Below are 26,140 nucleotides of genomic sequence, written 5' to 3'. Positions count from 1 at the left end.
ATGCTTTATCACATGATAATGGAGCTTCATGAAATGCAGGAAGAATCTAGAATTTAAGCATAGGAGCATATATTAACATATGAACGATTATTCAGCATAAAGAATGTGTTAAAAGTCAAGTAAACCCTTTATATCCCTTTTAAATCAGTAAATCCGTTACATTTTTCAGTTTTGCCAAGCCTGATGATGCTACGTTTACACTGAGCATGTGACGTGTGTTCAAGAATACGCTAAAGGTGCGTTCATCCAACGATGTTCACACTGGATAGACAGGGAGGGGCTTCCTCTTCTTTTTGCTACATCTGTCACCTACAGTTGGAAGAAGTTTGGTGTGAAATGTCGAAGTGGGGCAAATCTCTTGACGCTCCAAGCTTTTTTTTCTCCACAGTTTTATTCCGATATTAGAAAGATTTATGGTCTTATGATTCTGGCCGGGCACAAACCACAATTATTCATTTCTCCTTCAGGATCAATATTAAAACGGTTGGCACTTTTTATGAAATAAAAGGGACACCATTCATACGTCACTGCCAATTGTACGTGATTGGACAAAGTTCAACCTGCTTTATCCTTCATTGTGCGTTCAATGGACACCCGATTTGTATGTAGACCCCAAAAACAGTCGTAGAAACATGTGTAGCTACACGTGAAACCGAGAGTTTTGAGCGCGGAAGCCTGAAATCTGTTTTAACCAATTTTTCAAGATTTTTCATTGAAAGTGGTTGCTTGAACGCGCAGTTGAGAGGGTTGTGATATGGAGTGATTTGTATGCCAATATTGGGATAATGGAATCCGGCGCAAAAATGAATGTGCTCCAAGAATTATTTCCAACTTAAAAAAGAAAAATGCACTTGAAACTGAAAAATGTGTCCAATCAAAACAATTTTTCCTGGAGAGAAATTCTCTCTCTTCTGTCTTCAAAACAGAGAAGGACACAAATGTGCCGCAAAAGCCAGCCAATCCCATACAGGGACAGGAAGGTTAACGCTGATTGGTCAGAAAATCTTCGAATCGATGAACCTGTTCCAGTCTACGAGCTGATTGGAAGAATTTCTGACCAATCAGCTTCAACCTTCCTGTCCATCTCTGTGATTGGCTGGCTTTTATGGCACGTTTGTAACACAGTGCCTTGCTCTGTTTGGAGCGTAGAACAGAGAGAGCTTTTCATGAGTGAAAATTGTTTTGATTGCACTTTTTATTTTAATCTCTAATGCATTTTTCTGTTCCAAGTGCAAAAGAATTTTTGGACAACATTTTGAAAGTTGTATGCTCAAAACAGTAAGTATTGGAAAAATGGCAGAAAAATCACTCCATAGTGTCAACATAGCTTCAGTCGCACCCAAGTATCAGTAGAACCCCGGGCCAAACTATGCCACAAAAAAACCTGACTTCCACTCCCAAAAATCCCTTAAGTCTGATTATCTGTCAATTGTCACTAAACGGTTAATTCACTAGATTTTCTTGCTGAATTGACTTAAAACTTACTGTCCAGTTCATAGTGGGTGAGAGTTGAATCACTCAGATTCCGGACGCTGTAGGGAGCTGTGGTGAATGAAGCATAAAGAAAAGAAAAAGTCAATCAAGCTAAGTAGGAAGACAATAAAACGACAGAGGTAACAGGCTCCAAAGTCCCATACTTTCATTGTTGAGCAAGAGCAGCACTTTTGCCATAAAGGAAAGCACACAATGACTGTGATCATGGCTCAGAATTAACCCCCCAATGACTCGACAAGAGTAAAATTACAGGCCCTGTTGCACAGAGTGCACACGGGGCGAGAGACAGAGCAGCTCTTGAGTAAAGCTAATAACAGCCTGCGGCTGATAAGCAGAGAACACAAGATGAAATGTTTCGCTGGGAACTGTCAAGACCAATGGGGAGATCTTGGTAAAAAAGATTGGGCCTGTGTGACAGTTTTCCTCTAATGGAAATAATGGTGCTGCTGACATAGGAAGTGAGTCTTTTAATTATGTGCGACTCAAGTAGAGTGTGGAAAGTGTGGCTTTTCGACTCAATAACCAATTTGTTGTGACGTAGATCTGTTGTCGGTTCCTTTTGGGGTCATTTTCTTGATCTGCATTTCTTCTGAAGGGAAGTATTTAGTGTTTTTTTAAGCCACTAAATTCTCCTTCCTCACCTGTGAGGTCAGCCCAGGTGAAGGCGCTGTTGACCGTGTGAATGTAATTGCGCAGACGGTCGTACAGCAGCTCGCGGTAGTGGATCCGAAAGCCGAGTAAGATTCCATTGATCTTTTCCTCAGAAGGCGGCTAAGATTGAAGACAAAAACAAATAAATAAATATCAAATTCAGAGGAAAGAAAGATGACTAACCCCCCGAGCGCTGTGGTGTTTATGTAAACCAACATATGATCACCAACTTTGCCTCACCGAAGAAGCTAACCGAAACAGAAAGACACAACTTCTCAGACGGGGTAGTCATCCGCAGCTTGAGTAATGCTCAAAAATCCCCCTCGGTGGAACATGAGAGAGCAAGCCCGGTGGGGGAAAGGCAGAGAGGAAAAAACAAGTACCCCTCCACTCTCATAAAGTAGTCTCCATAAAAGTAAAACTGTCTGAGAGCCTCCTGTTTTGCTCTTTATGACTTGTTAATTCAGCTGTCAGTGTGATAGAAGTGTGCAGATGTGTGTAAAACTCTGCAGTCTGTAAGTATAGGTTTCCCTGACTTCTTACTTGGCCTCTTATTAACTCAGACTCGAATGCGTCGTGGATTTTGCAAACAATGATACAAGATAGTCATTAAGCCTCCCCGATCTTACCTTCCAGCGGATCAGCACTGATGTTGTTGTGTGCGGCGTCACGGAGAGTATCACCGGCGCTTCGTCTGGGGCTGAGGGCAGCGAAAGTGGGACACATTAGCCAAACTGACCAGAAAATGGGCACGATTCGAGATGCCTAATGTACCCGAAAGGCTGTGGAATCCACGGAGAGAAACGAGAGCTTGGCAAAACTTCTGTTTTGGCAAAACTTCTGTTTTGCCAGCCTTTGCAGGCCCCGTCTCCCAGCACTGCAGATGGTGCAGGCATGAATCTCCTGCAGCCTCTGTCACCAGGCTGGGATCATGATACTGAACTATTCACTCTAAAGCCGATACCGGGCAACATTCTGTTTCTGGGTGACAACATTATAGTCATGAATGAAAGGCCATATTGAAAAATAAGGATAACTATTTGTCTGGTTTTTCTTCATTTTCCAAAAAAACTTTTCATCAAAAGTTGAGACTAATTAACCCTTTGCATCGCTTTAAATGCACACTAAAGTAAAACCAATGAATCATCAAAACCTTGAACCTTATAATTGTTGAAAAAACCAGCAGGTTTTACCATCACAGAAGATACTTCTACGTGCTAACCCCAAAATTCCAAGAGGATCTGGCTGCAGACATCAATGTCCAGAACTAGAAGCCTTCGACCGGAACTGAAAGTAACCCCTATGTTGCTAAAAAAAACTTTATTTCAACAGGCAACCCTAACGGTTATAGTTTTTCCCGTTTGAAGCCTTAAAAGGTTTTTCCAAAACTCTGAACACTTTTGTGTTACGGTCAGGGTAAGTTGTATAATTTAAGGCGGCATCTTGTCTGCAGCCAGGTCCTTTTACAAAAATCAGACTTAAAGGAAAGATGTTTAGCAGCTAAACCCCATTGACTGTATTACAACCGGACTGAGTGAGTGTGATGTCACCCACAGAAGATGGATTACTTCCGGCTTTAACAAAATGAAAACAAGTCAGACGCTAATTTTTTTGCAATACGAACGCTGGGATATTGGAACAAGATATCGTCAGTAAGCAGCGATAGGTCTGAATCGGTTTTTGTCAACATTTCTATGGCAACCATTATCACCAATCAGGAGTGAGCTTGATGGAAGGCCACACCTCTACCACCTTAAAGCGGACAACACAAAATCTGTCAGTCAAATGTTTCAAACATTCAATGTGAGAACGCATACTTTAACCGAGGCATCTGATTGGTCAGTTTGTAAGTTAAATATCTTGCACTACAGCAAAAAAGAAAAAAATAGGAATACCAAGAAGATGTTAAATAAAAGGCAGCAGAGCTAGAACGGCTATTCTAACAAATATGGCTGAGTAATAGCTGTATTGTTCTCTATAGAAGTTTCTTTTTGGCTTTTTTTTTTAAAAAAATAATGAAAAGATAAGAATAAAGAAACTCAAATGCAAAGTTTGCAAAACTATCAACAGGGAAGCATTAAAAAAAGCAAAGCAGTGAATAAAAGTGAAGAGGCAAGAAAAAAATGCAGGAAGTGAAGTAGGAAATAATTTATAGACTGATGTTTTGAAAAAAACACAGAAGAAACAAAAGACAATCAATATTACAGTGGAATATTTGGTCATATTTTCCCTGTGACAGACTGGCGACCTGTCCAAGATGTCCTCTGCCTTCGCCCACGAGTGGCCAGGATAGGCTCCAGCAGCCCCGTGACCCCAAAAGGGACAAAGGGGGTTTAGAAGATAACGAATGAATGTATTAGTCTATAAAGTAAATTTTCTCCTTTTATTACTGAAGAGATTTTTAGTTTTCGTAATTTTTACAACAGAAACTTTCCAAAAATAATTTTCTTTTAGGGATTTAGGGTTACCCAAATGATCTGTGTTTATAAAAAAGGTAATCAGAAGTACAAAGGGCAACATGCAGGACAGAACTGCAGGTAGAGAGCACTTCCCTGATTGGTGATCATGGTGCTAAAATCACATTCTTGAACGTGCGTTTCGCTTGTGGTGTTCACACTGGACTAGCAACCAATTTGTTGGACTCCTGCTTTTATTTACTTCAGTGTGTGCCGCGGTAAAAACCATACTGGGAGTTTAACTACAGGCAGCAATTGCTTGCACACCCTTTTAGACAGAACCAGATGTGTTCACCTAATAAAAGTGGATCAAAGGAGTTAAAAAAAATCTAGCATTTGGACAGAGAAAAATGTCCGAAATTTTGTGGAATCCTTACCGTCCTGCAGAGTTGTGATTGCTTCGCTTTCCTCACTGTACTCACTGTCCCCAATGTCATTGGTAGCTTTTATTCTGAACTGGTAGGATGTGAAGGGCTTCAGCCTTAGGGATGGAGGCACAGGAAAGAGCATCAATCTTGATGATAAATCACAGCACTGGATCTTATTATTTTTAAGCCACAGAAAGAAATGTGCTCCCACAGTGGGGGAAAGAAAGTAAATTACTGGTCTTGCTTCTAACCAAACTTTATAAAACATGGAAAGAAAAAAAATCCTCTTTTATTTGCATTTCTGAGATTTTTGCTGGTTTATAAAACGTGGAAAAAAAAGGAACACCATGTAAGGATATTGCTTGTTTGCGAGCTGGTGTTGAGTTCTAACTTGGTGCTACCTGGACACAATGTAGGAGGCCGCCTCGTGGTTGACGGAGGCTGAGTGGACCGTCCAGTTCTTGTCAGGGAGCTCCCTCAGCTGTACAGTATAGTAGCGCACAGGTGACAACCCGTCGCTGCCCGGCTCCCACGAAAGTAAGACCTGGCGGGCTTGAACGTGTTTCTGAGGGACCAAGGGACGGCTGGTGGGCTGGGGACGAGCTGGAAGCAAGTGAAAGAAAAACTAGTATAAAACCAGTATCGGAAAGTTTCCTACACGTACAAAATCTATAGCACACTGAGAAAAGGAAAAAAAAAAAGAAAAGCAATAGCAGAAATACCAGAGAACATCCTCAACATGCCTTTGGGGGAGCCTCTAAAGTGATGTTCTCACAACCGAATCAGCCTGTTTCCTGCAAATGCTCTCCAGGGTGAGGCGAGCTTTCAAGAAAACACATCTGCTCGCTGGACATTGACTGAGAACAAACTGCACCCCTCCACACATCTGTGACTGCTCTGTGTACAGTACAATGTGCTGATGAACGCCAAATGACGCTGCACAACAGCGCTCCATTACACTGCAATCAACTGATTGTCCAACTGAGGGGTTTGCCACCTTTAACACTATAAGTCAAAGCTCTGTCTCCCCCTTTGGTCACCAGCGGGAGCAATCTCCAGAGGACTGAAGGCACTTCATCTCCCAGCATCCCCAGTGCTCACGTCCTGGATGCTGCACACCTGACTCTCATTCACGAAATCAACCACAGCATATCTAAGGGTGAAGTATTGTTTGTGCCACTCTGCCTTCATCACTGAGCGGTATATTTGGACCGGATCTGCTGACCCTGTTCTGATCCAATTCTGACCCTGTTTGCCTGCCGGCTGCCTGCCGACTCTCGGACTCGCGCCTGTATTTTGACAACCCTTGTCTTTCCTTTGATGATCTCATGCCTCATGTTATTGACCCCTGCCTGCCTGACCCTGATTTAGCTTTGTCGTCTTTTAGCTGAGTTAATCAACCTGCTGCATTTAGATATAGCCCTCTGCCTGTTCTTGTGACACATTTGGTGCGGTTTCTTACTCAAACTTTACAAGAGAAGTCCCTCCTCATCGTTAACATAAACACACTTTATGTTTTTGTGGCCAGTAGGAAAATTCATTAATAAAATGTAAACATTTTTATGTTTTTCTATATATAACAATTCAAACTTCTTTTAATTTTGACAGCATCACATAGAAGCTTGAAAATGGTCCATTTATTGGCAGCACCATAAAGCAGAAAATATGGTAACTAGCGGAGCACATCCTAGGCTGTGACAATGCAGTTATAGAAAGAGAAATTCTACCAACCTCTTTTCTCTGTGGTAACCACCAGCGCCTCAGCCGCCTCCCCCCACCCCTTCCTGGTCTGGGCCGTGATGCGAAACACATAGACAGACTCTGGTTTCAGGCTAGTCACCGTGTACTGGCGAGCGCTGGGGTTCAGCACGTTCACCGTGGCCGTGTTACTGTTGCTGGAGTTTAGGTAGTACGTGATCTGGTAGGCTGCAAATGAAAAAGAAAAACGTATTATGACTCAGCTGTGCTTTCTGACGTGGTTTCATTGTGTTCCTGCATGCAGCTGTAAGCTTCTGGCTTCAGCTAAAACTGAATTATACAGTGGGCTGTATGATAAATCAGTCTCACAAGAAAATCCCCAATTAGCCTCCCAGAGAGTCGAACTCCCTCTGCAGAGATACCAGAAAATAAGATTTGATCCCCCCCCCATGTATTGTCTTATCCATTTATCTAAAATATTCAAAAACCTGTAAAAATATGAAAAAGATCATCAGGAAAACTGGTTAAAATTAGTACTAAAAAAAGACAACAAACCAAGGCTGGAGATAGACATGGGCAAGGGGGGCAATGCCCCTCTTAAATGCAGGGCAGCAAAAATCCCCAATTCACAATCTAAAAAATATAAATTACGGGAAAAAATAACAAAAACCCAAAAGAACAAAAGCAAGTGCTTGTCTTAAGCCTGATTAATGCAGAGGGTAGCATCAGTAAGACCTTTTCACATAAAATGAAGGAAAAGGTAGATGAAGTGATTTGAGGTTAGCATGGTTTTATGAGCATTATAGGGCCTTGGAGGGACACAACACCCCAAACTCTCAGCACACCCAGACTTGCCCCCCCATATTTTACCTGCACCCCATAGTGGGGCTATCTAGATCCGGGCCTGCAATGAACTATGACACAGAGTGTGTTACTAACCGAGTATGATGCCATTTGGCTGGGAAGGGGACTGCCAAATGAGCCTGACCGAGGTGGTCCGCACTTCAGGGAACAGGATTCCCACTGGAGGTCCTGGCACTGCAGCAACACAGCAGATTCCAACCATCTTTTTCAGACAAAACATCCTTTTTTTTTTTAAGTCAAACACGAATCATTCAGATTTGGATTGCATAACTGTACCGTGCAAAATTTATCAAAGAGTCAAAGTGGGTACCGTCATCCAAAGTCCTTTCCAGGATGGGTGGAGAACTGGGCCGTCCATCTCCTATCCGGGTGAATGCCAGCACCTGAATCTCATAGAGGACGTATTTCCCCAAACTGCTTAGCTGGACGCTGTGGGTGGCATTTCCCTCCACTGTCCAGAAATGGGCTGCTTTTTCAGAGTCCTTCTCTTTATACACCACCTAATCCAGAGAGGAAAAACCATGCAGCTGGCCTCATTCGTGCCATCTTGCCATTTTCAACCTGTGTTGGATTCTTAGGTAAATGTGAAACTTCCAAATCTACAAACCTTGTAGCCAAGAATAAGGCCGTTCCTGTCCGGCTCTAGGACTTCCATCCAGCGCACAAGGATGCTGCTGGAGGTGGTGGCAAAGGCAGACACATTGGTCGGTCCACTCGAAGGGACTGCACAATAAAGAGGAAAGACGTTTTCCTGAACAGTTTGCTTATTTAGCCCTTCTCACTCTCTGTATATGAATTAATCTTTTGGATAAATTCTAAGATGTCAACGTTTGACCCTAGGGGAAAGAATACATTGTTAAATGATCCGAAGAATGGGTGGAATGTATTCAATTTAGCCCAAATCCAATTAAATTTGGCTGTTTTTTTTTTCTTTTTATGCAGATGACTCACCAGACTCCCTCGTCCTGCCTCTCACGGGCTGACTCCAAGGTCCAACTCCCATGTGGTTAACGGCCTGGACCCTGACCTCATACTCTGTCCACTCCTCAAGATCCTCAATCGTGAATTCTCTCTCCAGACGGTCAGCAATGACATGGATCAAGCCGTGACCCTGTGAGCCGACGCGGTAATACTGGATCCTGTACCCCACCTGCTCTGCATTCCCGTTGTACTCCCACTCGGGCAGAGGCTGGAAATCAGGAGAACGAGAGGAGATTGGTTATGCAAGGTTAGCGATAACTTTTAAGAGATGTTCTCTTAAAAAAAGACGAAACAAAAAAAAACCCTACCATCCATCGCAGCCAGAGGCTTGTCTCACTGGCAGTGCGCAGCGTGACGTTGGCGGGGGCAATGTCAGGCGGAGCCGGAAGGGTCTGGATCTTTCTGGAGGGCTGACTGGGAGGACTGGTGCCCACTATGTTGACTTGACGCATTCGGAATCTAATATTTGGAAAGACTTTTGTTAATCCAACCACTGAAAAATTACTTTACCAAGCACCTGTGTAGCTACGTGAGAATGCGAGAGTTTTAAACGTTAGCTCCACCGAGAAAATGGGTGTCTGTGGGGCGGTGCTGGCAGCACACTCTTCCTGGAAGGGGCTGTTCTTACCTATCTACCTTATAATGTGTTTTCGTGAATTTGGAGGGGCTAGAGCTCAGTGCGCAGGTTTTTAGAGGAATATTCAGCCATGCATAAACTGATGAAAATACTAATTTGGGGTTTCAGTGAGGAATGATACACTTATGATACACTTACAAGATCAAAAAGTTGATATTGCAGGATATAGGCCCTATAATGATTCCAGAAGTGATTTACACATCAAATTAGCTTTCAGCGGTACTCCCGTCTTTCTGTGACCCAGTTTGAAGACTTGCTGTCACATATTAGTCCCAAAAGAAATGATAAAAAAAAGTCAATTAGAGGGCCTTTTTGTTATTGCCTTAATGGAAATAAGACAAATATCATAAAGTTCAGGAAGAGAACGATCAGATTCTCCTCCATGCTGTTTTTGAACTCCGCCCACCATTACAACTCATCACTGACTAAAACGGAGTTCCTAATTCATTGATATAACACAACTTCTTTGTAAAAGTTCAGATATTTTTACATTTTCACAGTGGCGCCCACAATGTGCTGCTGCCAGATGCCACGCCCCTTGCCTATGGCGCAGTAGGACCCCTGCCGCGCCAATCACATTCTATTGTAGCTTAAATAACTTAAATTGATCAGAGAGGGAAAACTATAGAAACTGTTTTTTAGTTGCACAGACACAGTGCGACTAAAACTAGGCTGCAACTGCAAAAAAAGACACAAGAATATGTTCAAATAATCTGGAATACACAAGTGCGTGCTGCTAACTTTTTACAAACACTTAATATCAAAACTGTGAGATAAAAATCGAGTTTAGTCAGGATTGAACCTTAAATTCCTTTCTCATTTAAAAGTGCATAAAATATGTCAAAATGGAGATTTAGTTTCATTTCTGTGCAGTTCTGTGTTCTAGTATTTGAACATTGACATTAGTCAAAGCTGTATGAACGCAGTTTGATTTAAGGGGATCTTCTTTTTTTTGGAGGAAAAAAAAAAGTGAAAGCGTTGTGAGTCCATAAAAACAAATGAAGGATATACAGTAAACCTCTTAACAGCATTTAACTGGGTGAAATAACGAGGGCGTCTTTCTCTGAATGCACCGTAAAGAGGAGTCTTTGCTGAGTAAACACAGGGGGTTCACTGCAAAGTTCAAGCCAATCATGAGCTTCAAATATAGAAAGAATATGTTTATCCTGCAAACATCAGCGCTGACTGATCATGCTGAGAAAATGACACTGAAACAAAAAACAGACGGAATGACGAAAAAACCGCCAAGCATGGAAATAAAGTTGTCATTGGTTTGTCGTTTATCAGAAAAGATTCTCCTCAAAACATTTTTTTTAATACATTTTAGTTAAAAAAAAGCATTGATTAAATAATTTTTTTAAGTAATCAGCCTGAGGAATAACTAATTTTGTTTTATTTAGAAATAAAAATGATATTTTTAGCTCATATTTTTCTGTTCTTTTTTATTTTACTTTGAGTTAAACTTTTAAACCAAATGTTGACAAAATAAAAATACTTGTCAAATATTCATTATTATTTTGCACCTCATGTATTAGATCAGCATAATCTCTCAGATTATGTTGTGTGTTATTTGATTTTTTTTTAACTGTGTCATATTTTGGTTAGGGCTTAAGAAATAGAAAAAGAAAAAACTGAAAAGGTGAAAAGTACCTGTATAAAGTGTAAGGGTTGAGGTTTGGCACCTCCAGCGCTCGAGCCTCAGGTTCGTTGGAGACCTGGTGGACTATCACCCAGTCCTCATTTTCTCCAACCGCACCCACCTAGGATTAAGACAGCCAGATGACAAATGATCCAGCGAGTGTGAGGGCAACCCCTGAAAATGTCTCTATCTGAACAAGTTGGGGTTTGGTGTAAAATCAGATTTCAAAAAAAGTATCACTTGTAAAAAAGGAAAAAAAAAACTTTGTCAAACCAAGCTCACCTGGGCCTCTACCAGCCAACGGGAAATGGAGGTTTTGCCATCATAACCAGGCTTAAACAGCAGAGTGACAGAGCGTGGGCCGATGTTTGAGACGACAATGTTGGTTGGGGGACCAGGAAGTTCTATGAAGACAGTGAAAAAGCCATAAGTTAACCACCCAAAAAAATGGAGAACGAAGCATTTCTGTGGACACAAATAACTGAAATTCTTGTGGATTTCCTTCCATTGCTTCCTTTCCTCTTGGAGGGCAGTTATGCTTTAAAGGAGCCCTGTGGAAAAAGCATCTACCACAGTACCCTCTTGTGGCCATACAGATACTGTACAAAAGGGGATATGTCACCGTACACTTTTCCTTTAGAATTTGCTACCAAAAGTACCAAAAAACGTTATTTCCATTTATGATTCACAGTTTTTTGTCTTTTATATGTCGTGGTAAATCAGGCCCAGATTTAGCCACAGAATATTGGGGGTGCGCTGAGAGATTGGGGTGTCATAAGGCTCTAAAATACTCAAAACCATCATATCAGTTCATCTATCCATACATCTATTTTCTCCTTTCATCTATTTAAAGTGTCTTTTATATTTTTTTGTTAAAAGCTCCGCATTGCCCAGACTTGGGACGAGCACTTCTTTTTTTTTTTTTTTTTTTTTTTTTTGAATGGTAAATGTTCCCATTCCCACCACGGTGGCGCAGTGGTTAGCGCTCTTGCCTCACAGCAAGAAGGCCCCCGGTTCAAGTCCCGGCTGGGGGACATGAAAAACAGAACATCAATGGGGGACCTTTCTGTGTGGAGTTTGCATGTTCTCCCCGTGCATGCGTGGGTTCTCTCCGGGGTCTCCGGCTTCCTCCCACCATCCAAAAACATGCTTCATAGGTTAATTGGCAACTCGAAATTGACCATAGGTGTGAGTGCGGGAGTGAATGAGTGTGTGAGTGAGGACATTCTACCCTGCAACAAACTGGCGACTTGTTCAGGGTGTCCCCCCTGCCTTCGCCCACAAGTGGCCGGGATAGGCTCCGGCAGCCCCGTGACCCCGAAAGGGATAAAACGGTTAAGAAAATGAATGAATGAATGAATAAATGTTCCCAGGCCATCATGTCACTGCAATTAGCCCCTTTGCCTATCCCTATATCAGGCCTTGTGGCAGGTATATTAGTCCAAAAAACCATACCCTGGATTTTAATCATTTATGGTTTCCTCCAGAGAAAAATAAAAACCAACATGACCATATTGGAATTCCAAAGCATAATATAATTTCTACTGTATAAATCCTGGTGAAAGACATTAATGTCAAACAGTGGTCTATTAGCGTGATCGAGTCAGAGTGGCCTGATATTAAAAAGGTATAATCACTCCTGTGGGCACACTGAGCAAATTTTGACCAAAAAAAACAAAAAAAACATTTCCAGGGTTGTTTAAATGCAACTTCATTCCGTCTTAATGAAATGCAGATTATGTGTCTTGACTAAAATGACCGGCTGGAAATTATTTGTATGACTGATGGTCGCCTCTGTTTTTTACAGTGCAGTCACGCACACATACACACACACACCGACACACACAGACATATACGCTGGAAATAATTGCCATTCTGGGGACTGGAACCACGGCGCTGAAGTCACTTTTAACATAACAGCCTGTCATTTACAGGTTTCACAGATCCACGGGGTCTGAGAGGAGCCACCAGTAATTGGCATAAGCACTGTGTCTGTGTTGGAAGAGTTAGCAAATAAGAAATCATTAGACTCTAATTGTCCTTGGTGCCATCATGGGAGCTATAGTTTAGGGCATGTTGGGCAAATATGTAAATGTTACCTCTTTAGTTTGTTAAATATGACTGAATATTTTTTCATCTGTTTTAAATGAGATCATTAGAATCAGGAGATGAAATGTGGCTTGTTTGACAGATTCAGTGAAACAGTGAAAAGAACAGAAATACCACTTTCAGATTCCCTGTACTTCGTTGATATACTATTTCATACATTTGTGAAGGTAAATACATTGATCAACAACAAGGACAAAGGCTACAACACCTAAGTAATTATTACTTAAGTTTCTATACTAGAACAAATAAAAAACTAAGAAAACTAGACATTTTTGTCATGTTATACAAGGTGAATAGATCTGCCTGTGGAACTAGTAGAATCTTGAAATTGCTCAATAATAACGTTCATATCTTTGAATTACCACTCCGGTCATCTTTTAATATATTTTCAAAGTGTTCTTGTGCGTTGTTTTCTAGGACCTAGTTTCTGTAGAGCAGCAGTAGTTCCTTAGAAATTTCCTTGAGTTGTGGGCGGGACTGTTGGTGCGGAGTAATCCCACCCCTGCTCCCCGTCATCCATCTGTTCCCATCCTTACAGCCCCAACATATAGTGGAACAAAAAATGGCGAGGGATCCAGCTTCACAGTTTTGAAGCACAAGCTCAGAGGAGGAAAACTGAAAGTAGATGCATCCAAACGGAGGAGAGCAGGCAGCAGCATTTTTTTTTACGTTTTCTTCTCAAACCGCATTTTTTCATCTGATCAACCGTACTTAAAAGTAGTTTTAAGCTTAATTTTCTTAATCAGAAAAATGCCACAACAACATGTTACAAACACAGAAAACACTATTTTCCCCAGAGTTGGTCTTGGAAGTTGGCAATTTATACACTCCCCTCCCCTAGATACATTCTATTTTGAGCAGCAAAACAGTCCAACTATCTATATTTCTAAACTATAACCATCTGAAAGACTAGAATTACACATTTTAGGATGCAATTTTCCTAAAAATTATACAAAAATGTATATTTACTTTCAAACTTCTACCCTAGTTTGTTAAATGCATTTGTTCTGTGTTATGAGGAAAAAATAATTTAAAAAAACAATTTAATTCAATTGAGCATTCACCATTCACAAATATAACTTCTGCTTCAGAAAATATCATGTTAAAAAAAAAAACGTTTACCTGAAATTTTGCTTTAAATCCGATGTTCTAAAGATCGAATGACTCAAGACATTCAGGACTGATTGTTTTAAAAGCCATTGCATCTTCCTAAAAAGTTCATTATGTCTAATGTCGAGTGTCCCATGATACTTAAACCAGAAAGCAGACCTGTTCACTTCTAAACAGGGACTTGGGAACTTGAATAACTAACTTTAAAAGCTTGAAAAACCAGGAACAGAAGTTATTTTAATTTTTTTCAAAAATGAAAAAAATATATATCCATCTTCTGAGGTGTGGAAAAAGTTATCAGCTACAGATAAATATCCTGACAGTTATCTGGCTTTGTTTGAGTAATTGGTTCAGTTAAAGATCCCCTCCAGTGAAAATGGTGTTTTTAACATGTTCTAGTAGCATTTTTCTCATGATGGAGGACATTTAGAAAGAAAATTAAGCTCAAAATGGAATTTCTGAGTATTTCTTCATTCAAATTAGGAGCAAATGGAAAAAAGCTGATGAAGAAAGATTGTATGAGTGACATAGAGAATACGGTGGGCGGGCCTCAAGCTCCCTGCTCCAAGCTCTCCTTTAACAGGGAAAGGAATAGGGGCGGGGTTGCTCCGTGCCAACAGTCCCGCCCACAACTCAGAGGCAAATTTCTAATGAACTGATGCACTAATCATCATAATTAAAATAAATCCCAAAAGAAGTGGGCCTCTAACAAACTCTTTTGAAGGACGTGTGACTTCAGCTCAGTTTTTGTATTCATGATATATTGGTTTCTACTTTGTTTGTTGCTCTGAATTTTACATGAAGTCACATTAAGCATTTACTCCTGGTTTTCGTAGATTCAGTTTTATCCTACTCAGTTAATTAGTCCCCCTGGGTACTTCGTCAGTCCCCAGATTTTGCTTGAGGTCACCTTTTTAGATCTTCCGGTTGGTTTGCCGTGTTGAAGTTCAAACTCTTGAAATCATAATTCACCACATATAAGAAATGAAGCTGTCTGTTTTCTCCTTTTCTTCTCCTAATTTTGCATTGTTTTCAAACTCCGCTGGCATTATTCCATGTAACGATAAGGTTTATTTGTGTGGAGTTGCTGAATCTAAAATTATTTTTATTATTAAGTCTTATACACATTTTATGTCATTTCATAAACTTCAACTGGAGTACAATTGAAAGTCCCAATCTTTGATAATTGTACAGTGTTTCTTTACTTTAACGTCAACAATTGTTTGATTTGATTTGATTTGTTTGAGTATAATAATAGTAAGTTGAGGACAACTGACTACTAACAGAGAATGTTAATCCATTGGATAAATCATTGGATATTTCAAATATATTTCCTATGTCCGTCAGCACCAATAGGGTCATGGATGTTGTACTGTTTGGACAGACTTGCACCTAAATAAAACCTTAGTTTTGATCTAATTAAACCAAAAATAAGTATTTTTAAACATTTATGAGACCTGTTTATTTATTTATAGTTTTGCTGGTCATGCTAACTTAAATTTGATCATATTATTTCTTAGGAAAGGGACAATGCATATTAATGAACAATAAAACGAGTGTAAATATGCCAGATAATAGCTGCCGGCGCATTTCCATCTAGACTCCCTCGGAAGGTTGACTTAAAAAGAAAAAAGTTTTAGAGTAAGACATTACACACACAATGATAAAACACAGGTAGAAGACAGTATACACAATAGTATAAATAAAATACAGAATAAAGTTAACTATGCATACAAACTATTTCAAAATAAAATGACTGAAGTCAAACAGAAGAAAATGTTGTATTACATCTACATCCTACATCAGGGGTCACCAACCCTGTGCCCGCGGGCGCCAGTGCGCCCGCGGGCACCCCTTGTGGCGCCCGCAGGGAATGCACCCAAAAAAAATCTTTTTTTTTTTTTTTTTATTGAAGCAAATATTCAACAAACAACCACGGCATGTCTGTCAATGACAACAATATCAATTCTGAGATAAAGGTAGAAAGAAAACCCAAATATGTAAACAAATATAACTTAAAAAATAATCACTAAAAGTAAGGGTCTATTACAAAAGTTTAAATAGATCAAATAAATTACACAATTTCTGGACATTCTTATGATTCATGTAATGTAAAGATTTTGAGAATAGGTTGAGGTGGTTGAGTAATCCATTAATGTGAGGATTAATATTCCTGTCTGTTTTTATTTACATTTATGTTTAAAAAGTTAAAATTAAGTTAAAGTTTTAAAGGTTTAAAAGTTTAGCTTAAATAGGCCACACAAAAGGAAGTCCTCAAATTGTGTTTTTTTTTTTTTTGGGGGGGGGCTAGGAGGTTTTTAGTGGCGCCCTTCATACCACTTGGTGCCCATGAAATAGCCCTTGGCCTCAAAAAGGTTGGTGAACCCTGTCCTACATCAACACGACTACAATAAACAAAAACATAAAAATAAAAGCAAAAAATAAACAGTAATGCTTTTACATTCCCAAACTGATCCATGTAACCCATTTACAGTTTGAGTTAACCAGACGGCTTTACATCACTGAAGTGAATCTATCTAAAAATGTGTCCTAAAACAATTGTTTTATAGTACGTTGTGCATTGTTTAGGTGTTAAATCTACAGAGCTCCACAACCTAACTCCATAAATTGATATACATCTGTTTCTGAGTTCTACATGCATAAGGAGCTTTGAATTTAGATTTTCTCCTGTTTATGTCATCTTCTCAAACGGTCTTTTTTAATTTGGCATTTAACAGAATTGATAACATATTTAGACCTGATAAATCCAAGAAATTAAAGATCCACTTCGATGAAAATGGTATTTCTGCTGTATTTAGCAGTCTTTTGAAGTGTTTTTCCTGTATAACAAAAATTAAATTCAAATTGAGTTCAGTTTCTGAGTATTTCTTTATTTAAATCCTTGTGAATCAGGAGCAGATGAAAAAATAATTTTGGAAAAAGATCGTATTTGTGACCTAGAAAGTACTGTACACTGGGCGGGGCACAAGCTCCATTCTGATACATCTTGTGGACAACTAGATCCATGTTCGTCTTCAGTTTCCACGTCTGAGCTGGCATCTGGCTAAAAAACTGTATGACTGGATAGCTCACCATTTGTGTTGCACCAATAATGTTTAGTTAGGGTTGTGAGGGGCTGTAAGCTAACAGGAAAGAGACAGAGTTATCAGCGGAGTTGCTCCACTCCAACAGTCCTGCCCTGAACTCCTGGTGCTCTGCAGAAACTAAGTCCTAGACATCAACGCAGGTTTTTGGATTTTGGCTAAAAATGACATCATCATAATTGAAAGACCGCTTTGGCAATAGATCAAAAGATAATCGGAGTGGAACTTTTCTTTATTTTTGGGGGTGGCACACACTTTTCACAGATTTCCGATGTGTGGTCACCGAAACAATCAAAGTACACCATAACATATGCAAAGGTTTACAACTGAACAAATGTTGTACACACACAGACATTCTGGAAAACATTTCTTTACATCCTGAATGCTTCAACGCGTTTCCGATCTCCATTCTCTCTTTTATTGAATAGTGTTGGATGGACAGTAATCAAACAATTTCTCCTTTTCATAGTAAATGTTAATTTGTTTACTGACCTGGTGGGACCCCAGAGGAAATGGTGGAGGATGATAGTAGGCCCTGGCCCTTAGAGGTCATCCCTGCCACTTCAATGGTGTAGGTGGTAAGCGCGGTGAGCCCGGTGACCCTGTACTCCAAGGTAACATTCGGCAGGTAGTGAGTGACTCTGGTGTTGGTTCGGTTGAACTCCTCCCAGGAGATGCGATAACCTGCGAAGCACCGACAAATCCTCTCAGACAAAAACTCAAAGGCAGTTTTTTCCAACAGTAGTGATTTTCAGCTTACCGCTATGGGGCCAATCTAACCGAAATATTAAATTAACTTCATCAAAAATTGAATATAGCAAATGTAATCATTTTGTGATTATAGCCGCAGCTCGCACACCCTCCCAGAGACACACAAAAGCTCTCACACACACGCTCACCCTCTCAAAGTTAATGTAATTTGCTCCTTGGCCAGCAGCTCTTTTCATGTGATTGCATAAAACATTAAGCGGCATTTCTTGCCAAATCAGTAATCTTCCACGGGATGTCAGCGTTTGTCTCCTGAGAGGCTGTAGCCCATTAGAATATATCCGAAAAACACTTAACAATAGGCTGTTATCTCTCAAACTTTGTAAATATTAATAACGCACATTAATCCCTTACAGGAAACTTGTACCAAACGAGGTCAAGAATATCAACATCCACTTTTTATTTAGTTCACATATTTGGGAGGTAAATTCTTGGAGAGATATTCATTTGCCGTGCAGGCGTTCAAACAAATTCAGATTAGCAGGAAACAATTAAGATTGGATCAAAAAAGATGGCATCCATAAAACATATTTCAAGTGCAAACATGTTGTCCTGACAAGGACACGGCGTGCAGACGTGTACCTTCTGTCGAAAGCTACGTGCTAAAAATGCATACAAATCTTCAAATGATGAAACAGATTTATTAGCACAACAAGAGCTAATAAATATTTATTTGAACGAATAAAAGGAAGCATTCCCCTTAAAACCTCTGACAGTTATTTATTTGCAAATGTAATGAAAGTTGCCGTTTTCTCATAAGCTGCTAGCTAAAAGATGAATCCTTTCTAAAGGCCCGTACACACCGGGACGAATATTCGCCAGGCGTTATTCGCCAGCGTTTTTCGCCACGTCTTTTGTGTTCACACCCAGGCGATTTTCGCTGACGATGAGCCGAGTGAACATGCAATTTCATTCCCTGACATTAGATGGCGCTTAATGTAAACAGAAATACTCCTGTACACAAGGTGGCGCTGCGCAACTTTACGATTCTTAAAGTCGCTTTTCAATCAGAAGAAGAGAGCAAGTATTTACGCACTTGTCAGAATCATACAAAGAAAACATGAATATTTCAAGCATCAGTAGCTCCAACTGGTACTTGGTAAGGGGATATTTAAGAATGTCCGTCATTATTTCTTCGCGGCAGTGTAGACGCTACTTGGCGTCTAACTTCTTCGCTGGTATGTGTGCTCAGCAAGGCAGTTTTGTGTTTGAGCGCCCCCAAGTTGTGTTTTACTGTAACTTCAGAAGCTCCAGGCACGTGTGCAAAAGCGCCATTCTCATTGGTCGAATAGATTTCGACGCGTCGAAAAAAAAAAACGAACCCGAGGCGTTTTTTTTTTTTCGACGCTTCGCCTCGGTGTGCACACTCTCATTGGTGCCCTTTGTTTAGTCACGAGGCGTTAAACGTCGGCGAAAATCGCCGGCGAAATTCGTCCCGGTGTGAACAGGCCTTAAGAGTGCTGGCAGCTTAGATCAAAATAATTATGACTTTTTTAGGGGGTTTTAGTGTCCAAATGTCTTCTTTTGCAGTTGTTGCTCTCAACTGGTCTCTAGATCTACAAATCTTGCAAATGGCCAAGCAGGCCAGTAGGGGTGACCAAGGGTCAGTCTATCCAGGATGCACCAGAGGAAATTCGTGTGCCGGCTGTGGTGTTCAAAAGAAATTATGGCTCCTTGAGTTTATAAAAGGGCTGACCAAGTGTGTTTTTGAGTGGAAAAGTCTTTTTGAGACCCTAAGGATAATAATAATAATAATTTTTTAATGATAATTTTAGACAGCAGTGGATGCAGTTTATTTTTCCAGAAAGAAATGGTGGATATTTGTTCTGAATCAACCAGTGTTTGTACTGGCCAGGAGTCTGCTGAAAAAACGGCAAGTTTATAGATAGTTTATTACTAAAACTTGAAGTAATCTTTGTTTGACAATTCAATATTTTTTGTAGACTTAAAAGATAATCAGCTGGAAGTGTAATTTTCAGTTATGGTCATGTCCAATCAGACAGAATCTGGTTTAACCCTTTAAAACCGGAGATGCCACCGGTCACACCCAAATGACACACGCTCCGTGATATACTGCTCTTCAACTCTTCAAACGTTACTAACATAATGTCTTGCATCTCGGCTCAAAGCTGCTTTTCTCGGCGATAGAATCAGCATATTTACGTCAATTGTGTAAAGACTTCACTACTGTAAATTGTTGCATAACGGCGCAAAGCCTCTTTTCTCCGCTTCAGAACCAGTTGGATTCACGTTAATCGTGTCAACGGTTGAAGAGTAAAAAGAATGTCAACACTGGAACTAAAAATCTGCTGTTACAGGGTTAAATAAGAGTGAGCCTCTGCCAAGCTCTGCTGTAACATTATGACTTATTTTTAAAAAACAAAAATAGTAATAAACATATATGATTAGAGCCCAGAAAAACAATGGCCTCTCATCTCAACAAACCTTAAGCATGAATGACAGTCGTACATTAGCAGAAATGTAATACAAATTTATTTTTATTGCATTCATATTTGATGTGTTTTTTTTGTGGTCATTTTGCTTTTCGACAGTAAACAAAATTATGAATTTGAGAAAAATGACGGTTAAAAAAAAGGATAGTGTTGTTCAAACCTAAACGTAAGAATATTTTTTGTTTTTTAACAAGTGAATGTGCTTATGTGCCCTTTAATATTCTTTGATGCCCTTTTTAGCATAGAGCCTTCACACTGGCCACTTTCTGAGACTGTAATGTCCGTGCTTAGTGTGTGAAGTTGAAAGGAATACACTTTCATGACTGTTTTGTCTGCACAAGATGACCTTCATTTTTGTTTGCTTTCTGCTGATAGACCAAATTTGGGCACATTTATCTTTCAAATCCATACAACGTTGTGTTTTATCACTGCAACAAACCCACAATAGTGTCTGACGGGAGTCACTGTACCTGTGAGAACTCCATTTTTCTCATTGGGCTCACTCCAGCTTACTTTCAGGGAGGTGTCCAGAATTTCTGTGAAACTCAGATGACCTACGGCACCCGGGGCTGGATGACACAAAACATAATAAAGCCTTTTTAATCGTTCTTGACAAAAAATGTACCAAATATTTACAAAATACGGTCAATTAAGCTGCTGTTTTTCGGTCTCAGAGAGACATGATCATGATCACACTGCATCCATGCAGAATATCCTCACTCATTATGTTTCTAGAACTTCATTCTGCATAAATAATAGATTGCGCCTGAAGGATGCTTTACTGCGAGGTGCTTGTGTCCTCCATCTACCAACGGAGGGAGGAAAAAAAAAAGCGTAGGAAAAGTTCCTTACTGTCCTCGTGAGTCCTCACTGCTCTAGGCGGGCTGCGGGGGCCGTCTCCAGGTGTAGTGAAGCACAGCACCGACGTGTAATACTCAGTGAACTTCTTCAGACCTGTCACATAACCCACGTGAACACTGTCCTGGAAGTTAGGTCGCACCGTTACCATAGCAACCTCTTCATCTTTCCCCGGTTCCCAGGCCAGCAGCTGTAATACAGAGAGAAAGAAAAATCTAAAGCAAAATTGCAAAGCAGTAAAAATTATTTGAAAAAAATAAACAGCATTTCTTCATTTGTTTTCTTTTCAGAACAGTTTTAACGAAACCTATACGTTTCTCTCTACCAAACCAGATGACCCATCTGGCATCCCAGTTCCCTCTGCTAAATTTGGAAAAAGACCCTGAGGAGAAAAAGGGGCTGAGCAGCTGAAAAGCTCCACCAGTTCAGGCTCAAGAGGGAGGAATGATATCATCTCAACAAGCATGTTATCTGCATACTCAACTGCGCTGACAACTGGGACTTAGATTAACCAGTTAGCTACTTAGGTAGCTAATTGGTCCCAGTGGTTGGTCTGCAAGGTCATTTCCCGTTTCATTTACAAGGAACATTCCAGGAACGGAAAGAGCATCCAAGAGGATTTCTGGGGCAGTAAACACCAATCTGTATTTAGCATGCATCTTTCCCCACATATACAATTTCTTCTTTTCCTTTTCATCAACATTCCCTCATTTATCATCACTTGTGTCTTTTGAGAAAAAAGTGTTTGTCATTTCAGTTTTTATTTTTATTTTTTATAGATGAAGCCCACCCCCTAATACCTTAAGCTAAGTTCATAAAAAGCATAAAAGGTCAATGTAAACACATGTAAACACGCGTAAACCTGTGTTTTAGGCATCTGTGTTAAAAAAAAACAGGTTGAACTTTGACCAATGAGAGACTCTGATTGGGAAGTGACGTATTGAAGGCACCCCTTTAAATAAGTCACAACCATTGGAAATTGATCATGGAGGAGAAATTAATAACCGTGGTTTGTGCCCAGCCAGAATTTTTCATACCTTTGGGACAGAGCTGCGAAAGATAAAGGCTGGAGCAAGACTCAAGAAGTTTGTGCCAATTCCACAAGCCTCCTCCAACTGTAGATGACGGACATGCACTAGCAAATAGTAAAAAAGAAAAAGAAGTGGAAGCCCCTCCCTGTTTTTCCAGTGTGAACATCATGGGGTAAACCTGCGTTCAATAACCTGCGTTTAGCGCGTTTTTGAATCTGCATCAAAGGCCCGGGGAGTCTGTAGCTTTAGACACATGCACCGGTACAGGGGTTGACATGTACAGGTGTCGAGGATTTTTGGGTAGTCCGGGCCATACAGGGTTGTAGACAAGAGAGCGCAGGCAAGTCTTGGAGTTCCCTTAAGGCTCATGCGGCCACCTTGAAGGACATCATGAAAATGGAACACACGATTGTCTGGCGTGTGGTAAGTGTATCGTGAAGTATTTGTAAGGATAATGTAAGTTACACACACTCGTGAAGTACGGGTGATGCAGTTGTACGATGCCCCAACACCACACTCTAGTCATTAGTAAAGCCTCAGTCATGTGCACTCATACGGGTGCTGCAGGTTTTTAGGTTGTCCGGGCCCCATACAGATTTGTCCACATTCTGCCTGGAGACACTCAGTGTCCACCCGCAAGGGCAGTTGTGACTAAGGCGTTAACTGACCTGTAAAGTACCAACGACTAGTCAAAATGAGGGGGAAAATAATCACGACACAAGGAATTCTCTATGGAGTCAGAGGGGAAGATACAAAATGATTTACTGAGGGCTTTGAGCAGATGAAAGGACACACGAGAGACAAAAAAATGACTATAATTAACAGCCACTGGTAAAATAATCAAGACATTTATCAGTAGGTTTAAGTGAGCATCTCACTAAACCTGAAGAAAAAAAGAGAATGCAGTTTGACTTAACTAATGAGTAAACAAGGTCCATTCTTTTCACTGCCAGCACTATTATTTGCCCTCAAGCTTTGCTCTCACTTGATGAGGCAATGCGAGTTCACCCGCAGAAGATTTTTTTTATTTTTATCTTATTGACCACTGGTCACCATGTGGGGGAAGGCTGAACGCTGACCTTGTAGCCCTGGTTGATGCCGTTGATGAACTGCGGGTTCGGAGCGTTCCAGGTGAAACGGATCGCCGTTGAGTTGACCGCTTCAGCTTTCACGTTTCCCGGAGCGATGGTTGGAACTGGATGGAGAAGGCAAGAGAAAAAAGAAGATGGGGGGTAAAAAAAACTGCTAGCAACTAGTTTGGCGTCAGCATTGATCGCTGTCGTACAGGTCTGGGCAGATTTTCCCATCAGCCTTTGTGTGACACTCACACCAAACACCAAGGGTGACTCTGAAACTGGGACGTCACATAAACAAAGGCTGATTCTATTTTTTAACATGATTTCAGGGAGAGATCATCAACCTGATTGAATGCTTAAACACATTGTCTGTATATGAGAACTGGACCAAGTGAGTGTGACATCATCCAAAGAAAATGACTTACATGGTTGCATTAAGGTCAATTCAGTCGCCACTTTTTCCTGCGATACTGACGTTGTCATGTTAGAACCAGAAAATGTCAGTACGCAGTGATTGGTCCAAGTTGGTCTGAGTCCATATTTCTATGACAACCACTCTTGACAGTCAGAAGTGACACACCTCTACCAAATTTGACGTGAGAGCATATACTTTTACTGAGCCATCTGATTAGTCAGTTTATAACTTTAATTTTAGCTTTCTGTTTGTACAGAGTGGTGGGAGGGGTCACTCAGTCCAGCTCTCGTGAACATTCAATGGTTAGACACTTTCAAAAACTAAAATGTATTCATCCCAATATAAACAGGTAAAATCAGCAATTTTGCAGATGTGGATGCTCACCTCCCTGGAGAGTCCACTCAGTGACTTTATGGCTGAAAACCCCCAGGCCTGCCCCATTGTAGGCCGCCACCTCAATCTCATAGTTAGTCCAGATGATGAGGTCTTCCAGGAGCAGGGTGGTCACATCTGGGCTGGAGATGTTCTTGATTTGGTAATCCACAGGCAGCCCGGTGAGGCGGTATCTAAAAGGCATGACATTTGAAAAGCATTAAACGCCGTGGTTTGTGAAGGGGGGGAGGAGGGTTGGTGCATGCTCAGTTTAGTCTGCAGCGTGGTTGTGGGCCTGTAGGAGCGCACAGTTCCCTGGAATCCCTGCTAGGGGGAGACAGAGCACCACACTGACAGCGCTGCCTGGAGTCTGAATAACATCTGTGGTCTTGTTTGGGTGTCATGAATGTAAAACTTGACAGAAAAGCAAACTAATTATGCCTTTACAAGTTGGCTGATTTATTGCTGACAAGTCAGTGGAGTCACTCCATTAAAAAAATCTAGTCATTAATTGCTGACAAAACTCTTTTAAATCTAAGATATATTTTATCTTTTAATTTGAAAATCAGAGTGTTATAAGATCAAACATATTTACTCATTTAATTTAAAAACTTGAATCTTTTACCATGTACTTGTAGCATTTGAAGATTAAAATATTGATTTTTAGCTGAAAGGTGCATGAATATGGATTTTACCGGACAATGTAGCCCCTGAGGATGCCGTTCTGGTGGCTCTCCTGCGGTGGCTGCCACTGGATCATGATGGACTGGTTGGTGCGCCCGCTGGTGATGACATTCTGAGGAGAAGCACTCGGGGGCTCCTCCGGGAGAGACACACTGCAGCATACAGACACAGAGACGACAAAAAGAGAAGTTCATTTTATACCCATAAAATGTTTTAGTTCCATAAATATAACTCAAGTAATTTAACTGTCTAAAGTAACATCATTTTTTGGTGATGAAAATACAGTTTTTCTTTATTTTTATTGTTTTTTGACACTTTCTTCCATTTTTTAAAACATCTTTTACTTTTTCTACCCAAAACGGCTCCATATATGATGTAATTTATGAGCCCATTATAGGATGTCTGGGCTGCACGGGTGCCTAAAAGCCTTTTATATACCCTGACAAAATCCCAGAGCGCCTGGAGAGAAGATACATATAGGAGAAAGGAATGAGATCAGCTTCAGAGGCTTAGTGGCAAATAGAGACATAGAGAGTCCTGTGCTTGCCACGCTGAAACAAACAGACGGACTCCCCTGTGACAGCGATGGGACAGTTGGACAAGAGCATGGAGGGAGGAGGTGGCAAGCAAAAGTTGTTTAAGGCCACAGGGAGGTCAGACCTGAGCCCATCTCTGAAAACGGAATCCCTTTAGCAGATCCTCCAATGGGAAGCTGAACAGACTTCATGTCGACTCCATCAACATCGACTCCAACTTGTTGTCTTGGCAACAAATTTTTTTTTTACCATGAAGGAAAGCTTTTACCTTTCTAGAAAGCTCAATTAAGAATCATTTCAGGATTTGTGGATTACTACAGGCATTGATTTCACCATCTGACGTGCTCTTCTGCAGCTTCGAGCTGCAGAAGTTCATTGGATGTGCAGACTTATTTGTTCAAAACTAAACATGTTTCAAAGACCCATCCTAAAGAAAATTATGTTTTTGGTATTCTAACATGTTCTAGTGACATTGTTCTGATAAGGGAGGACATATATATATATAAAAGCTTAAACTGGCATTTCTGAGTATTTCTTTATTCAAATTGATGTAAATCAGAAAGAGACAAAAAATGCAGTTTGAAAAATACCTCGAAAATACAATTGGCGGCTCACTAGCTCCCTGCTCCGCTCCATTCTAATTGGTTCCACTTGCAGACACATAGATTCATGTACGCCTTTGTTTTCCTCGCCTGAGCTGGAACCTGGCTCCAAACTGTACTGCTCAGATATTGCTCGCCATTTTTGTTGCACCGTTAATGTTAGTTTGTGTGTGAGAGGTAGTGGAGGAGTGAGTAAACAGAGAGCTTGGGGAATCAATGATCAATGAGGGGAAG

General features: G+C 40.6%; 1 protein-coding gene across 4 annotated transcripts in view; it reads right to left on the bottom strand.

The window, feature by feature from the left end:
• The window catches only part of sdk2 (sidekick cell adhesion molecule 2), a 394,471-nt gene that overhangs the window by 30,043 nt on the left and 338,288 nt on the right, over positions 1–26,140 (bottom strand). For all 4 annotated transcript variants that reach the window (XM_023949203.1, XM_023949204.1, XM_023949201.1 and 1 more), the window contains exons 16-34: positions 24,780–24,920; positions 24,097–24,278; positions 23,301–23,416; positions 21,185–21,380; positions 20,803–20,901; positions 17,604–17,795; positions 11,071–11,192; positions 10,800–10,909; positions 8,821–8,971; positions 8,483–8,720; positions 8,139–8,254; positions 7,842–8,031; positions 7,607–7,705; positions 6,701–6,895; positions 5,371–5,572; positions 4,979–5,082; positions 2,775–2,845; positions 2,136–2,265; positions 1,486–1,542 (exon numbers count right to left, since the gene is read on the bottom strand). In XM_023949203.1, coding sequence (XP_023804971.1) covers positions 1,486–1,542; positions 2,136–2,265; positions 2,775–2,845; positions 4,979–5,082; positions 5,371–5,572; positions 6,701–6,895; positions 7,607–7,705; positions 7,842–8,031; positions 8,139–8,254; positions 8,483–8,720; positions 8,821–8,971; positions 10,800–10,909; positions 11,071–11,192; positions 17,604–17,795; positions 20,803–20,901; positions 21,185–21,380; positions 23,301–23,416; positions 24,097–24,278; positions 24,780–24,920 — 2,711 coding nt within the window. The remainder of the gene's footprint in view (positions 1–1,485; positions 1,543–2,135; positions 2,266–2,774; positions 2,846–4,978; positions 5,083–5,370; positions 5,573–6,700; positions 6,896–7,606; positions 7,706–7,841; positions 8,032–8,138; positions 8,255–8,482; positions 8,721–8,820; positions 8,972–10,799; positions 10,910–11,070; positions 11,193–17,603; positions 17,796–20,802; positions 20,902–21,184; positions 21,381–23,300; positions 23,417–24,096; positions 24,279–24,779; positions 24,921–26,140) is intronic.

This window comes from Oryzias latipes, chromosome 19, assembly GCF_002234675.1.
Source record: "Oryzias latipes chromosome 19, ASM223467v1".
Lineage (NCBI taxonomy): Eukaryota > Metazoa > Chordata > Actinopteri > Beloniformes > Adrianichthyidae > Oryzias > Oryzias latipes.
The sequence above is the reverse complement of the archived record's forward strand: the minus strand, read 5'-3'. Positions and strand labels throughout refer to the sequence as shown.